Here is a 15501-nt window from a genome sequence, read left to right on the forward strand (position 1 = left end):
AAGTCTTTTTGAACCACTTTTTGTCCGGCCTGTCACCTAGGATCACTCTGGCTTGGGAGACCCTACTGGGGGCGATTGCCTCCGACAGCCTAGCTCCCAGGATCATTCAGGCACACAAACAATCGCTACCATGACAAAGTAGCGATTTGCACATTTTCTTCTTTTGAGAATCTATAATTTGAGACAGACAAGTCGTTCTGTGATCAAACTGAACTCATTTAACAAGAGCCGTATATCATCAGTTTGTCAAAAGTTGGAACTGCTGCCAATTTATGCAGCAGTGAAAGAAGAAAAAAAACGATCCAGAACATAAAAAAACTGTCAAGGTTAAACAAATCATTGAGTCATCATAAGAGGCTCAAGAGTTTCACAGGAGAATGTTAAATATGTTTTATTCGCTTTGTATGGCCTTTCTATTATGCCAAGAAAAGCTTATTACGGATGTGAATGAGGTACATATATGAGATTTAAACCACAGGTGTACTAAAACAAAATCAAAACTTTCTTTACGATGGAAATAAATATTTTATTGTTCATATTAAGAAGTTAAGTCAATTCAGAGTTTAAGAAATGTACAATGCTAATTTACATGTCTATATTTTAATGTGGTGATGTTCAATAATAGGTTTTTATGCTTTAATGTTTAAACACAATTTTGCCTAATTACCAGTCACTGTATATAGTTACAGAAACTCTTTTTACATTCTATCAGAAACTATTCAGTTTCTCTTTAAGACCCGTTTTTCTTAAAGACCCCATTTGCTCTAATTGGTAAAAAGTGGTAGCATGAATGAAAACAGCTCCAACAACATTCCTGTCGTGCCAAACTATGAATCTGACAGGTGCTGTAAAAATGTGTTATATGTAGAGAAATAGCAAAGAGTAAAGAAGCCAAAAAGCCTGGACTGAAAACTAAAGAATAAAACTCAGGAGCGGTGTTTTCTGTGTGAGAGAGTAATCCTGTTTGAAGGGAACTTTGTAAACCTGCAGATCTTCCAACATTTACTGTACGCACAAATCCACACGTCATACAGAAGGTAAAACAAAAACCCTAAAAGTACATGTCCACTTTCTGTCGTGCTAAATCAGATGAAAATGTATAACTTATGCATTTGTTTGGATATCATTCATACAAATTCCTTACAAATTAATACGTTTCCAACAGCCTCACCAGCAGTGACTTTGTTACTTGCTGCTCGACATTTTGTGGTGCTGACCCGGTGGCAGTAACAGACTGCAGCAGTCCGAGCACCGCCTCCTCCAGGCTGGGCAGCCGGTGACACCACAGAGAGATCAGGACCTGCTCCTCCAATGGCAGGCCACATCTTAAACAAACAAACAGCACTCATTCATCTACTTCTGATGGTCAAAAATGATTTTTACCAAATTTTTACAGTGTTACCATCATCAGATTCTTGTTTTTTTTTTTTTAATGAATTCAAGCAAAACACTGAAAATTATTTCCTTTTTAAATGTGTTTATAAAATAAAGGCTCCCACATATTGACAAATGTCATTTAAATTTTTGTTAATTTAAAAAAAACTTCCATTTCTGCAATTACCTTATAATTATTTTTTTAAGCTGAGGAATGTGTGTCTGCCTTGTATTGCTTACACATAGAATTTGGGCACAAGAATAATAGTGTGAAACTACTTTTATGCTTTATAACAGCATGATATAATCCAGTACCTTGAATGAGCAGAGCTCAGGGCATCGAGGAAGTCTTCTGAGATGGAAGTCGCTGGATGTCGCAGCAAAGCACCAATGAGAGGAGAAGCCTCGGGACATGTGATGAGGGGCACCAAAACCTCTGATGAAGCCAGGACACTGTCACATGAAGACCTGTTTGGAGAGGTTTACAGTTTGATGAATGGGTAAGAAATGTATCACTATCAAAACAGAAAAACATGAATCCATTCTTTAAGCAGGGTGGTAAGGTTTTAAGTTCATTTGTGATTTCTAAATAGTTTCTTTTTATCTGCTTAGAAATACAATAATATTTTACTTAGAATTTCTACATAGGCAATGGCACAGATGTAGTAAAGCTACTCAGTATTCTGTGAGCTAAATATACCTTTATTAAGAATTATCTGTCATTGAAGTTGATGTTTTCTGAAACTGCTTATATTAATTAAGTAACCAGCTTCTATTACAATCACTGAATGCATAACATTTTTTGGTTCCACCATAAGAAACAGGAGATTATGCTGCCCTGTTCTGTCTTAATTATTAGTAAGTATTTGAACATCATATTGTCTAATAATCCCTTGATTTTTATGTTTTTCTTGACCTCTCATAAACAGTTTAACTAATTAATTAGCATAATAATCTAATTAGATTTTGCACTGCTAGTTTCCTCCGTAGTTTTGTTTACCTGTTATCTATGCCATTTTGAGAGCAGTGACTCTTTTCAATGTTCTCCTGAACCTTCATCACCATCTGAAATGCAGGAAAGATCACAATCAAGAGTAATTAAATTCAGTGTTCCTGCAAGCAAAAGTAGGATCAATTGCATTTAATAAACAATACCTTTTTTAATACTTTAGCTTGGTACTCTTTAGCTGGCACCCCCATGTGCTTCATTAGCGCCTGGGCTGTAACATCGTCTTCTTCTGTAACCAGCTGACACAAGACTTTCTGTGGGGGAGCAGACAGCACGAGCTGCAGCAGAGTTTTTGGCACTTCATGCATGTAACAATGGACAAGACTTTGATGAAGTTTACCCAATCCCCAGGATTCATTACAGCAGAGCTAATTGGTTACAGGAAAATCGGATGACTCTGTTGGCGTCACGTCATTTGAAACACATGAGTGCAAAGAAGGTATTCCAGTAAGCGGGTATATATGGACAGCATATGAGCCACTTCAGAAAGAGCATTCCTTGTTACGAAGGGTCTTGGTGTTTTACAAGAATTCTTTTTAAAAGGGCTTCATGATAATCTGATAATCTAAATAATTCAACTCAACATTAATTAAGAAAGAAACCAAAAAAGTAGTGCTTATGTTCTAAGTTTTGATGCTACAAGAGGGCTGTCAAACTGCTTAAAAATGAAAAAATATTCCAAAAAAATAATGGAAAACACTGCCTTGTTTTAATGAAACACTTGTGGGATAATAATTAATACGCTAAATGTTTCATTGGAATTTTCTCTGATGGAATGAGTGAAACCCCAAAGATCTAGAGCATTATATTGGGGATTTTTTAAAACCTTTAAACAATCATCCCGTCTCAAACATCAAGTTGACTCACAAGCAGAAGTTGGATCAGAGAGAAATAATACCCAAAGCCTTCCATCCTCAGCATTAACCAAAAACACACTGACTTCCACATTAAAAGGCAGAATAAGAAAGTACAAACTCTTCTGAAACTCCACATAAAGGAGACTCAGTAGTTAAAAAGCAGAGAAGGATACTGTGAGAAGCTAAAAGTGTGCTGGAGAAAACTAAACCAGAAGGGAAGAAGTGCTGCAGAGCTGTTGGTGTAGTTCTGTGGTTTCTCTGGGCAGGCTCTACAGCACGCTACGATGCTTAACCTCCGCAAAGTCTCGCAAAACCACCCCAATCACTACCATCTGAGAGCCCACAAAGCCTGCTCATTGAGAGCATACAAAACTGATCACACTCAGCCCACAATTGGTGAGGAAGAGCAGTGGGGAAGGGGGAAGAGAGGAAAGGCAGGATGGTTGGGAGGAAATCTAAGAGAGACTGAAACTCTCTCTGATGGATGAATTTTAAGCAAGAAAAAGAAGGGTGTGGTCGCCAGAGGATTGGGATGAAGGGCAGATGGAGAGATGGGCGGCAAATACTTTAGGTCAAAAACCATCTTTCTCTTACAGGAAAAAAAAAGAACTGAATTGGCTTCGGGGACGAGTTACTGCCACAGAAATGATCCCTCTATAAATCTAAAATTAAAGCAGAGGATGCAGAAAACGCATAAGGCAAAGTCTTGGGTTGTTTTTGATGGGTGTCTGTTAACAATTACAACGCCATGATTGAAAAACCGATGAAAGACTTAAGTATAGCCTCTGATGGTCAAAACAACAAACGGCAAAAAAAAAAAAACTTTAAGATGAAATGAGGCATAAGAGCACAGAAAAAGAAGACTGATCTCAGAAAATAATAAGTTAGAAGAAACTGAACCTCAAACCTGGTGCCCTGAGTCTATATATACAAAACAATAATAAAAAAAGGGCTTGGAAAGCACCCAGTCACAGTGAAAGGGACATGTAAAGTTATACAGTGGACTTCACAGAGCTGCTGAACTCTAATAAATAGTCAGCAGAACCGTCATTTGTATCCCTCTGTTTATGTGCAGTTCTAAGGTTTTACGACTCTGGAGATCCTAAAAGAAACGTCTGGTGCGTAACAAGTCTTTTTAGTGAAGTACATACGTAAGCTCAGATGAAAAACAGCACATATTAGGCTGCGGCAGTGTTTATTTAAGAAGAACTAAGCCAAAATACTGGAGTGGTATTTGAGAAAGTACAAAATAACTGCTTCTATAACAAAATAAGACAGCTGAAAGCAGTCTGGATTTACTAGTTAAATACGGCTAATTAACTGTTCATTAGTAAGTGTGAGCACCTCTAAAAAAAACAGAGAAAAATGAGAACAATCATCCTGTCCTAGAGAGACAAACAGAGGCATGATTGTGACACTTTCATATTAAAATTTAAAAAAAAAAACACTCAGTAAACCCTACAACACGAGCTAGTTGTCAAAAGCATGTTTTAAAATGATAAAGCAGGAACAGTGTCTCCGGGGCTTACCTGTGGTTCACCGGCTTTCAGTCACTAAAGACATTCATCAGAGTTTAAGCTATCATTGAGTTCATTGTCTGCGCTTCAAAATGACACTTTCATGGGTTTTTTGTCTGTCATCTCCTCAAATATTGTACCATATTAGTGCAACACTGTGAGGTCCCTCTACCAGCACAGGATGTCAAGAAAACAGACCAATTGAGTTAATGACTCTGACACAGCCTGAAGCTTTGTGGCTGCACCCAGAATCCATCAAACCCAGTGTGAAAGCTCAGTTGTGGAAAAAAAAGAGGCAGACAGGAGGCTGAAGCAAAAACAGACAAGAGGACAGATAAATAGTGTTTGAGTCAAATGTGTGGCTGTTTACAGTACATAGACTAGCTAAAATAACAGATGCATTTAGACGATACGATGTGGACCACCATGAACAGTCCCAAACACAGTGTGAAGGTGCCACAGAGCATCAGATCCTCAGTTTATTATGAAAGCAGCAGGAGAAAGATCAGACCAGGACAAAAGAAAACAGGCTTCACTCTGCATGACAAAGCAGACATAAGAACAGACCATCTCCGACCTGCTCCACATAACAGGCTAAGATGTGGTGAAAAGGTTTTTCTCTGCTTCCCGCCACTCATCTGCGGTAAGTTGAAGCGCCTTTGGAGGACAAGCGAAAGACAGAGGTGGTCGGATTTTATTGTTCCGCTGCTCTTTAGACCCTTTAAGCAAGCACAGCTTAAATAGATTTGTGTTAATTTAGTACAAAATGGCCCTGGTGACCCCAAACTTGAATCAGATCAGATTGCATTACATTAGTTTCTGCAGAGGCTAGGAACAAAAACTGAACAGGTTTGATTGTTTTATCTGGTCAAACAAATACATTTTTACTATTACAAGAAAGTAAGTACTATACAAAGTATTACATCTTCTGTTGCTGGACTTTGGGGGCATTTGGGCCTAAGAATAAACAGTTAACTGAGTCAAAACTGATTTTGTGTTTCGGGAATAATCTGAGGAACAAACTAAGCTGCTCCATCTCTATAATTTACTTCTAGTTTCTTTTTGTTTTTTTAAATGATTAGAATCTTTCCTCATCATCATATCTTTCACTCACACATCTTTGTACTTTTTCCAAGTACATTATTTCCACACAGACACACAGAGATACAACAACAGATACTACAACACACACATGCACTCTGCTTCCCCCCTCCAACAGGTCAAAGACCATCTGGCAAATTCAACATTTACTTCCAAGGCCCTGTTTTAATTAGCGAGATGTTTTATTAGCTGAGAAATTAATCAAAAGAATACAAACACACAGTTAATCTGGCAAAAATGTGTAGGTCTCCCATTGTTTATGGTGAGCCATCTGTGTGAACTTTCTCAAAGTTGAAAATTGCAGAATCTTTTCTTCCCTCTGTTCTCTTTCCTGTCTTTGTGCGCTCACAGAACACACAGAGAGTCGTGTTGGATAGCAATAATATAAAAGGCGGATCCTTCTCTGATGACAAGACGCAGTGAAACAGTCACTTTTAATTTGACTCCAAAATATGAAACAGAGACTTAGACCAACAGAGAGACAATCTAATTCATTTATCATCCCCATCCAGTTGGAGGAGAGACAGAGATCTGGCACGCAAACTCCTATTAAAAGTAAATTAGACAGAAAATCTCTTCAGCAGCCCAAAGGCAGTCAAAGAAGAATTTATTTAAGAGTTTTTGATTTTTTTTTTTTTCAAAGAATGGCATGTAACTAATCAGTATGTCAACTCATCCTGAACAATTTAGGATATAAACAAGAAAAGAATCAGGTCTAATATGATGAGAAATGACATAACAGAAATATAAATGAAAAAATGCTGCTACATAAAATTTAACACAAGTAAAATCATAACAATTAATGCTGGAGATTCATTTTTGTCTCCACCACGTCCAGCTTCTTGTTTAATTGTACTGGTTGGCCATTATGTCATTTCCTTATAGCTTCATGGTAATTAAAGCAAAATTGAAGTGACACGTGGAGAGTGAATGACTCCAATTCAAGGAAAGTGAATTTCAATATGCATCCGATTTTGGGTTTCTTCTTACATCCACCACCTTTATAACAAGTTCCAGAAACGTTGGCTCATTAAAGTGGTATTATTAGGTGGCATTATGCGTATGTTGCCAAAAAATTAATAAATAAGTAAGCTGATGTTGTGCACACAAGCTTAAAAAACACTGTTTACATTATAACCAAGCTTTGTAGCGTTACAGCTGGTCAGATTCTGACTTTTGGTATCATTCACACAGAAAATTCCTGATCATAACTTCACTCATTTTAAAAGTTCTTCTACAACTCTTTAGGTGTAAAAATATCACTTGTTTGAAGTAAAAAACAAAACAAATGCCCCCCAAAAAATACCAAAAGAAACTTGCATTTAAATACTCTAGGAGGTACCAGCAAGTAACACCCAATTGGGCCCAAGTTCTGGTTTAAGAAAGATTTAAACAGCCCAGGTCTTACCCGTATCCACTGGTTGGCTTTTCTTTCCACAGCATCGCTTGGATTCTCTGAGTACAGACCCCACAGACACTGGAGGAGTAGTTCTCTGCTTGTTTCTGAAATAAATAAATAGCAAACAAACTTAAGTCAGGTTTGTCACCAGATTTATTACCACTGTTTATCAGGGCGATTTAAAAACCACCGATGATGTAGAGTTCAAAATTTACACTGACCTCCTGCGGTGACGTAAGGGTTCCAACAGAGACGGCCTAAAAACTGGCCTAAAGAGGGGACCTTCTTCAGGATTTCTGTTGAGGAGCTCTAAGATAAACATAAAACCACAAAGAAAAACAAAATAATTTTAGCAAAAAATGTAAGCAGGTTAGAATATAACTGACTTTTTAGACCCAAACTAAACAAAAGTTCCAGTTTGTACATCTGAACTGGACTACACTAATACAAAAACAAAAAATACTTTAAAAAAAAGTCACAATTTATTTAGTTGAGGTATTACCTGTGGGATCAGGACACTCAACTGTTAGTTTAAAATGAAGAAATACACTGATGTACTCAGTAGATAAAACATTCAAATATATTCAATAATTATTTTGATTTATGACAGTTTTCTAATTATAAACATGTAGAATACTCTCTTTGACCCATCTTTATAAGTTTTTTTTTTTTAACAAGAGAAGTGCATTAGGACCATATAGTAGTGTCTCATGCAAAAAAAAGAGGTGAGCCATGACTTAAGTGTGCAAGCATGTCTACACATGAGCAGTAATCTTATACAACACCAAACAAAGGTTTACAGACACCCACTATTCACTTGGACTGAGTTGATTTGTCCAAACCTTTAACTGTAAATATATTAAATTGGATATTATTCAACCCACATAAAAAGAAATAAAAAAAAACATTTGAACATGTGTGCAAATTAGAATCCATAGAAAAGCTGTTTTCAGAAGAATCCCACATACTGCAGTGACATCTGACAAAAGCCAGAGTGCTTATTGCTCAGACTGAGACGATTGTGCTTACCTGACCGCCATGTAGGGATGAAAGGATCAAAAGAACATGAATCTAATGAAAAGTACTTCTTATAAACATATGTGCTAGAAGCTAGATACGAGAAAGGTAATAAAATACAGTTTCTTTCTGTCCACATTGTGAAAAAGGCTCGTGCCAAACAACATCTCAGAATATTATCACTATGGTTCATTTATTGAAAAATAGAACCTAATCTTATGGCGTTGTCATAAAAGATTAACCTTTATTTATTTAACCAGGTAAATCACATATCTCTTTTTGAGGCCTGGGCCTGAAGGCAGCCTAAACATGCATGTTTTTAAAGATTGATAATACCTGAAAACTGAAGTAAATGAAACAATGGTTGCTGCATCCATCTTTGTACAGATTAGTTACCCTGTCAGGAAATGGCAGCAGGAGGTTAGAAGATGTCCAATCTTTTTAAAGAATACAGTGAAAATACGTCTTAGTATGCAAACTGTCTGATTACTGTTAATCCCTGATACCAAACATATAAAACAAGTACTGTAGTAGCATTGTTTAATTAGGCAAAAATGGGATTTGTGTTAAACTAAAACTTAAACACACACTGACCTTAAGACATACTTCACATCAGGCTTAGGAAATGAGAATGCTTTTTGTGATAAAATGTATAGTTTTAATATAAAAGCAATAAACTTATGACTTATAATCAAAACACAGGGGTCAAAGTGACATTAAAAAGGAAAGTTTCATGTAATTAGTCAGGAAATAATAATTAGAACAGGCACACTTTATTTAACACATCACCTTTAGTTTTATTGCAGATATTCTGAACATTTTTCTCTCTTCGGGATTGCCATCTAATTAAATTTAAAGACATATATTACACAGACATACTGTTACACTATAACAAGCAATTTAAACATCCAATGAGTGTACCTACTCTGTCGTAAAAATACATTATAAAGAACTGTAGGGGAAATGTTTCCACTTTTAAATAAATACCCATTTAAGGTATGTCTGTAGTCAGCACCTAAAGCAATTACTGGGGGCTGCAGGGGGTATTATAAAGTTTGCTGCAGAAGGAGGAAAGGAGGAAAACTTGTAGAGAAGAACAAAAAAAACAACGTGTTTTTAAACCAATATGCAAAAGCAGAGCTCTTTTCATCAGAAACCTGCTGAAAGTGCACAAGAAAGTTTCATTAAAACTGTGCAGTTGGAAAACAAATAAAAGAAAGCTTTGTGCTTGTGCATTCAAAGCAAATCGGACCATTAGAGACACCAAAGTACTTGACTCATTCAAAAGTATGAGATCAATACTAATGAGAAGCAAAACACTAATAAGCCGAGCAGAGTTTAAATAGAAACTAAAACCCCCACATGCTGCCTCACATTACTTCTATAGCCTATGGTAAATGTGTGTGTGTGTGTGTTACTGATGCAATAGAAAAGGAATGTTCATTTTCAATAGAAACCCTTCAGTACTCAGACTGCTGGTGTGCTCACAGACATCACAAAAGAAAGAAGTTGTAACTGACGACCAGAAACCAATCGACATCAGAGACTCATCAACATCCTCCCTGGGTTTTTTTGAGACCACTTACCTTGTTGTGAATAGAACCAGACATTTTTGACAGAAGTGACTGATTTTATACTGGCCAAAAAGTCTAACAGGACAAGTTCATAAATAACGGAGGAACAGTGAGGCAACACTTCTGTCCCTGACAGACACAATCAGAGGGAGTCGAACAGTTTGTGGCCAAGTTACTGTGGTGAGCACATAAATACATACAGATCTAGGATGGATTGCTAAGTTCCCCACAATCCTTATCCATCTTTCTTTAAAGCTTAAGGATTCACCAATCATTTCCTATGAGGAATAATGTAACACTGAATCTATGTTTCCACAACTGTTCTAAACAAATGGACAGGTCGAGATGCACTGTGACACAGAAGGTGCACACAGATAAACACCAACAGTGCAGGCCGCCATTTTGGGAGAATATGCTTGCATCTTTATGAACAACAATAACATAACAATCCATATTACTTGTTTTAAATTTGAATCAATGCAGGATGCATCTATGAGACTCTCAGAGGGAGGCCCTGGAATACTTTTACTAACAACAAAGAGAAAAAAGAAACAGTCTTTGTTTAATTCTTAGTAATTCTGACAGATAAAAATGTCAGTTTTTGACTTTACAGCCCAAACGCTGACTTTCTAAAAGGTCTACTAGCTGCCTTGTGTCCTCACACAGAAGTTTCTGCATCTGGAAAAGAACAACTCTGCTATAACCTGCTGTAGAACCTGGAAATTAACAATCCAAAATATTTCTCTTCTTGGGCCATAAGCCACAGGAAAGTTGTAAAAATCATCAAAAGATGTGAATTGCTGCCAAGAAGCAGGCTATCCTCAGCTGGACCTTTATGAGCCCGTTGCCAGTAAAGAAGAACTTCAACCCAATTATCCTGCACCACACTCCTCTGTATCCGCTCCTCTTATCTGCTCTATCACTCTTCACACACTGACACCTCTGCATTACGTACACCCAGAATAATGTCAACAAGAGAAGAGACAGACAGAGAAAAATATTTGCTCGTCTACGCTTGATCTCTAAAAATATACTAGTAGTTGCCAAAGCTGAGAGGAGTTAAAACGTCAGACAAAGACACTGGAACTGATTCTAATCAGTAACAAAGTGTTACAATAAAACATATGGAGGATAGAGAACACATATTAGAACCTAAAGGAGCATCATGATGAGTAATTTACAACAAAAACAAAATACAGTGTGAGAAAAAAAAGGCTATTCGAGGCAGTGAGTCTGAGTCAGGAGGAGAACAAGCTGACCACAAAATGGTGAAACTTGAAAGTACTCTAGCCCTCCTGTTCTCGGGCCCCCTTCCTAGATTTGCTGGACCTGATATGGGGATACATTAGGTTAGCGCTCAAGGTCCCAATGCGGTTATTACCTGACTAACTTCGTGCTGTAGTGTTGCCAGCCAGACATTCACAGCCTCTGCATCGCACAGAGCAGCTCCTGTTAGCAGAACCCCGCCACCGCTTGGGTTGCAGTTCAAATCCTGGCTCAAACTTAGCAGGTTTGGCCACGCAGAATAAAGTTGTGTATTAATTACCTTATTGCTTCATTAATCAAATGGCCCCCGTTCAGCCTGATGTATTACGTGCTCTAAATCGCCTTATTGTGAATGTTAAACCTGTAAAAAGGTCTACAACTGGATATTTATTTAGATCCATTACACCAGTTAGAAAATATGATGCAGGAGCTTAAAGTTCATCACAAACTCAAAGCTATCTTTGTTATACGACAGCTTTTCAGAAAAATAAATAAATAAAAGCTGCAGCCATCAGTGAATCTGCTCACCATAGTGTTGATTTGTGCGAGAAGTTGCTGGAGGAAATCCTCCAGTCTGCTCAGGTGTCGACAGGTGTCTTTTCCAGTGTCTGACGAGTCGGCCTGACCCCAAGCCACCGCTTTGTTCAACCAGAACTGCATCTCCTGGACACTGGGCAAGAACGCATCCGTTTCTGGGAGCTGGGTCAGCGGCTGCAGCTCCGTCATTTGGCTCCTTGTTGGACCAATTTACTGAAATCCTAGGGAAGATAAACAAAACTACCGTCAAAGCCACTTACTAAAAACATAGTATTCTACAGCCTTTATATTTTACTATTGCTCCTTTGTGGGTATTATGGCAAACTAACAGAGAAATTCTTATTATGATTGCAACTTTATATACCGGATCAGAAATTCAATATTAAAAGAGAACCAAGCAAGATTTTTCTGCTAATGTGCTGTGATTTGCTTTGACATCTCTCCTTTCCAAATATCTTGTTCAATTTGATTCAAACGTCATGCAAGTTTTAAAATTCCCAAAAGCAGAATGTCTTTGTACAACGACAGCAGATCTGCAAACTTTGCACTATGTACATTTAACTTGCAGAATATACTAAATGAGTTTTGGTGAGAGGCTGGATGGACAGGAAAACGCCACAGGGAAGATTTTACTGCAGTCTTAATGAATGAACAACCAGGGGTAACACTTCATACGCTTCATTAAAACAACAGAAATCATAATTTGAAATTAAAGGCCAAGCATTCATTGAAGGAATGCATATCACCTGCTGCAATTTTGTGGATATTTTAAAATAAAATGTTTCAGCATCCGTTATGAAATCCAACCAAATCTTCAAAAGTAAATTATAAATCTGTAAATAATCCGGTGAATGATCGGTTAAATAAATTGGTAGGCATTACTTTAGTATTTGGACATGTGGCCCACATCACCCATAGCTTCCTGTAAGAGTATGGGTGGCTAATAGAATAATGTGTGGCATTAATAATAAGTAGAAAATAAACTGGAGCACAGTGTTTTAATTTGATTATTCTAACCTCTTATTACCACAATTTAACGATCAAATTCCTGAGCTCCAGGCAATCAAGTCATCACCTACACACTCAAGGCTGCCTACTGAGAAATAAACAGCACATTCTTCACCTTTTATGAAGACGGAGAAAAAAACATGGGCGGCAAATCCTGAATGTGTGTGTGTGAGAGGATGTGTTTCATGTCTGAGAATAGTGTGTGTGTGTGTGTGTGTGTGTGTGTGTGTGTGTTGTGTTTCGCCATAATGACAGGTCTGTGTGGGACACCACAGGCTTGTATTTTATGATCACCTCGTAACACACGATTTGTTTAATGTCTTGCCATCAGCTCTGCTGGAAAGCCCCTATGGCACGCTGATGTGAATATATAAATACTCATTTTCAGGGAGGAAAAAAGCCAAACCAAATTAGGAACAAACGCCTCTTGTTGACTCGTCTCTTCAGGGCTTCGTTTTTCAGAAAAGCAGAGGTCGAAATCAAAACAAAAACACGCCAAACACACAAGCGGGGAAATGTCTCATTCAAATCTGTCCCGCAGACAGATACGTGTATGTACACACGGGCACATACAGAGTAGCTACACAAAAATACTGGTGAAAACGAGAGTCATACAGGCAGAAAATATATGTACACATCCAAACACCCTCACCAGCAGCTCTGGTGTTGGCTGAGCTCATGTTGGAGCAAGAACAAGATATGACTGGTCAAATATTATCTTTAGGGATTTGTTCAACTAAGTTTGTGGATTTTGGGTTTCGCTGAGTTTGCTGTTGCAATTATGAGATTGTTGACATTATTTCAGTAAAAGCAAATGAGTTAAACATCACTTTTTGAAAATTTACCTCCGTATGTTATACAATTTTTTTTTAAATTCCAAAACACTTTTTGTCAAAGTCAGTAAATACAGTACTTTGCAAAAGTTTTAAACCAGCTTTTCTGTCTTATATGTATATATATTTATTGCTTCCAGGTTGCCAGGCTTTCTTGTGATAGTAGTCCTGATCTATTCTTCTGTAGGCTAACTTTTTTCTTTGGACTTTGACAGCTATTTTACGTTTTTTGTTCAGTCCTTGTGTTTGAACACAGCATAACGTGCAGCCTAAAAAAAAGTGTCAAGCCTATCTACACCAGATGAACAGAATCTAAAAGTTGTATCTGTAAAAAATAAAACCCAGAACAACCAAACGCCTGACACAGGACCTGAGAGATGCATCACCTACTGTATGCTATTTTTTCAGCTAATGATTTTTTGTAAATCACTTTGCTGGTCTATTATGTTGGTCCATCTGTATTATTTTAGGTATTTTTCATAGAATCAAGTAAAAAATGGAAACAAATAGACGTCACTGTGACTGCATGCTGCAACAAAACGCCTGGAGATTCAATTTAAACTTGTCTCTTTGCAAAGTTTCCATGTCAACACAACTTTGGTTCATCCCTTTAGTTCAGGAGCCATTTACGCCTGAATGATTCAAGAGTTATTCAGCTTAATGATGAAAGAGAGAAAAAAAAATGGACAAATTATTAAATAATAACAGCACATTTCTTCACTGTCATGGCTCTCATGTGTGCAACAGCTGCGTCAAACCACTAGATGTCAGTATTTCACCCCCACATTAATTAGTTACACACGAATAAATACTTGTTAATATACAGCAGAACTTTAAACATCAAATGTTGAATGTCAGTCTGTATTAAACTATCTAAACACTTAGATGTTTGTTTGTTTTTTTACTGTAGCCGGCCTAATTCCAACTATTAGCTTGTTAGCAACTTAATCACGGTACAGCTGTGTAACTGTTGGAAACAGAGGTTTCAAATGCAGACTTACATTTAAAAAACACGAGCGGCCATTAAACCGGCATGTCCCCACATTAGAAGTGATTCATAACAATTCATTTCTGCACGATTTTGAGAGACTGGTCGAGCTTTTCTTTCCGCGAAAAAAGCAAACAAACCGAACTTCCCTCTTCGCCGCGGAGGTCCGCGTCAGAAAGACGATCATTGGCTGAGAAACTCCACGTGCTTCAGACGTCCTCCTTGCTAGGCCTGCTGGGAAATTGAGTCATTGAGCAAAACAGCAAAAAGCAAAAAAACAATCATGTATTAAAGTTTAGTAAGAACGTTTTGGGCTTTCTTTAGGTAATATATTTGGCCTTTGTTTTAAAATAAAGCTCATTCTTAAATAAACTGAATCGTTATAAGCCTAAGGTGTCATGAAATACATGGATGTTGTGCTTTTATGATGTGAAAATGTGTTCACTTTTGAAAATGTGCACCTATTCCTCACATTTATGCCTGGTCACTTGAGCGTGACTGCATGCATGTTTGCCCAACATTTTAGGTTTAAGCACCAAAAGGGTGACGCAGAGTTCAAACTCTATAGCCAGGACTTCACAGGCCCCAGACAGTGTCCCTCTGGACCTCAAAGCAAACCTTTTCTGCATGGTTCAAAATGACCAATCACCTTGAGGATCTGGCCAGATCCCCCGATCAGCCTACAGCAGCAGGAAACAATTGTTTAACATACGTAATGCCATATGTGAGTTTGTGCATCTACGTGTGTGAACATACAATGCCCACATTTGAGGGAGATTAAATAGTTTTCAGTCTGCATAAACACACCCTTCTTGTATGTGTGCCTGTGTGTGGTCAAGTCACTGACAATGCATGACTTTAATAACTGAATATTACAGAATATGCAAGTACAAGTGTGTGCTGTAATGTATGTCCATGCAGTTGAAATGTTACAGAACAGCAGTGCAGTTTTCCGTAATAACAGTGTTTTTAATGTGGACTAGTGGCTCTAGATCAGACTTCAACATTTCTGTGGTAGGAA

General features: G+C 37.6%; 1 protein-coding gene across 2 annotated transcripts in view; it reads right to left on the reverse strand.

Moving 5' to 3' along the window:
* The window catches only part of fancc (FA complementation group C), a 29251-nt gene extending 14586 nt beyond the window's left edge, over positions 1 to 14665 (reverse strand). The window contains exons 1-8 of one of the 2 annotated variants that reach the window (XM_037976934.1): positions 14494 to 14665; positions 11643 to 11872; positions 7479 to 7566; positions 7267 to 7361; positions 2530 to 2637; positions 2375 to 2439; positions 1690 to 1842; positions 1172 to 1325 (exon numbers count right to left, since the gene is read on the reverse strand). In XM_037976934.1, the coding sequence (XP_037832862.1) occupies positions 1172 to 1325; positions 1690 to 1842; positions 2375 to 2439; positions 2530 to 2637; positions 7267 to 7361; positions 7479 to 7566; positions 11643 to 11840 (861 nt within the window). In that variant the 5' untranslated portion in view covers positions 11841 to 11872; positions 14494 to 14665. The remainder of the gene's footprint in view (positions 1 to 1171; positions 1326 to 1689; positions 1843 to 2374; positions 2440 to 2529; positions 2638 to 7266; positions 7362 to 7478; positions 7567 to 11642; positions 11873 to 14493) is intronic. The other variant, XM_017431289.3, reaches the window with a different exon arrangement.
* Between the last annotated feature and the right edge of the window lie 836 nt (positions 14666 to 15501).

This window comes from Kryptolebias marmoratus, linkage group LG1, assembly GCF_001649575.2.
Source record: "Kryptolebias marmoratus isolate JLee-2015 linkage group LG1, ASM164957v2, whole genome shotgun sequence".
NCBI lineage: Eukaryota > Metazoa > Chordata > Actinopteri > Cyprinodontiformes > Rivulidae > Kryptolebias > Kryptolebias marmoratus.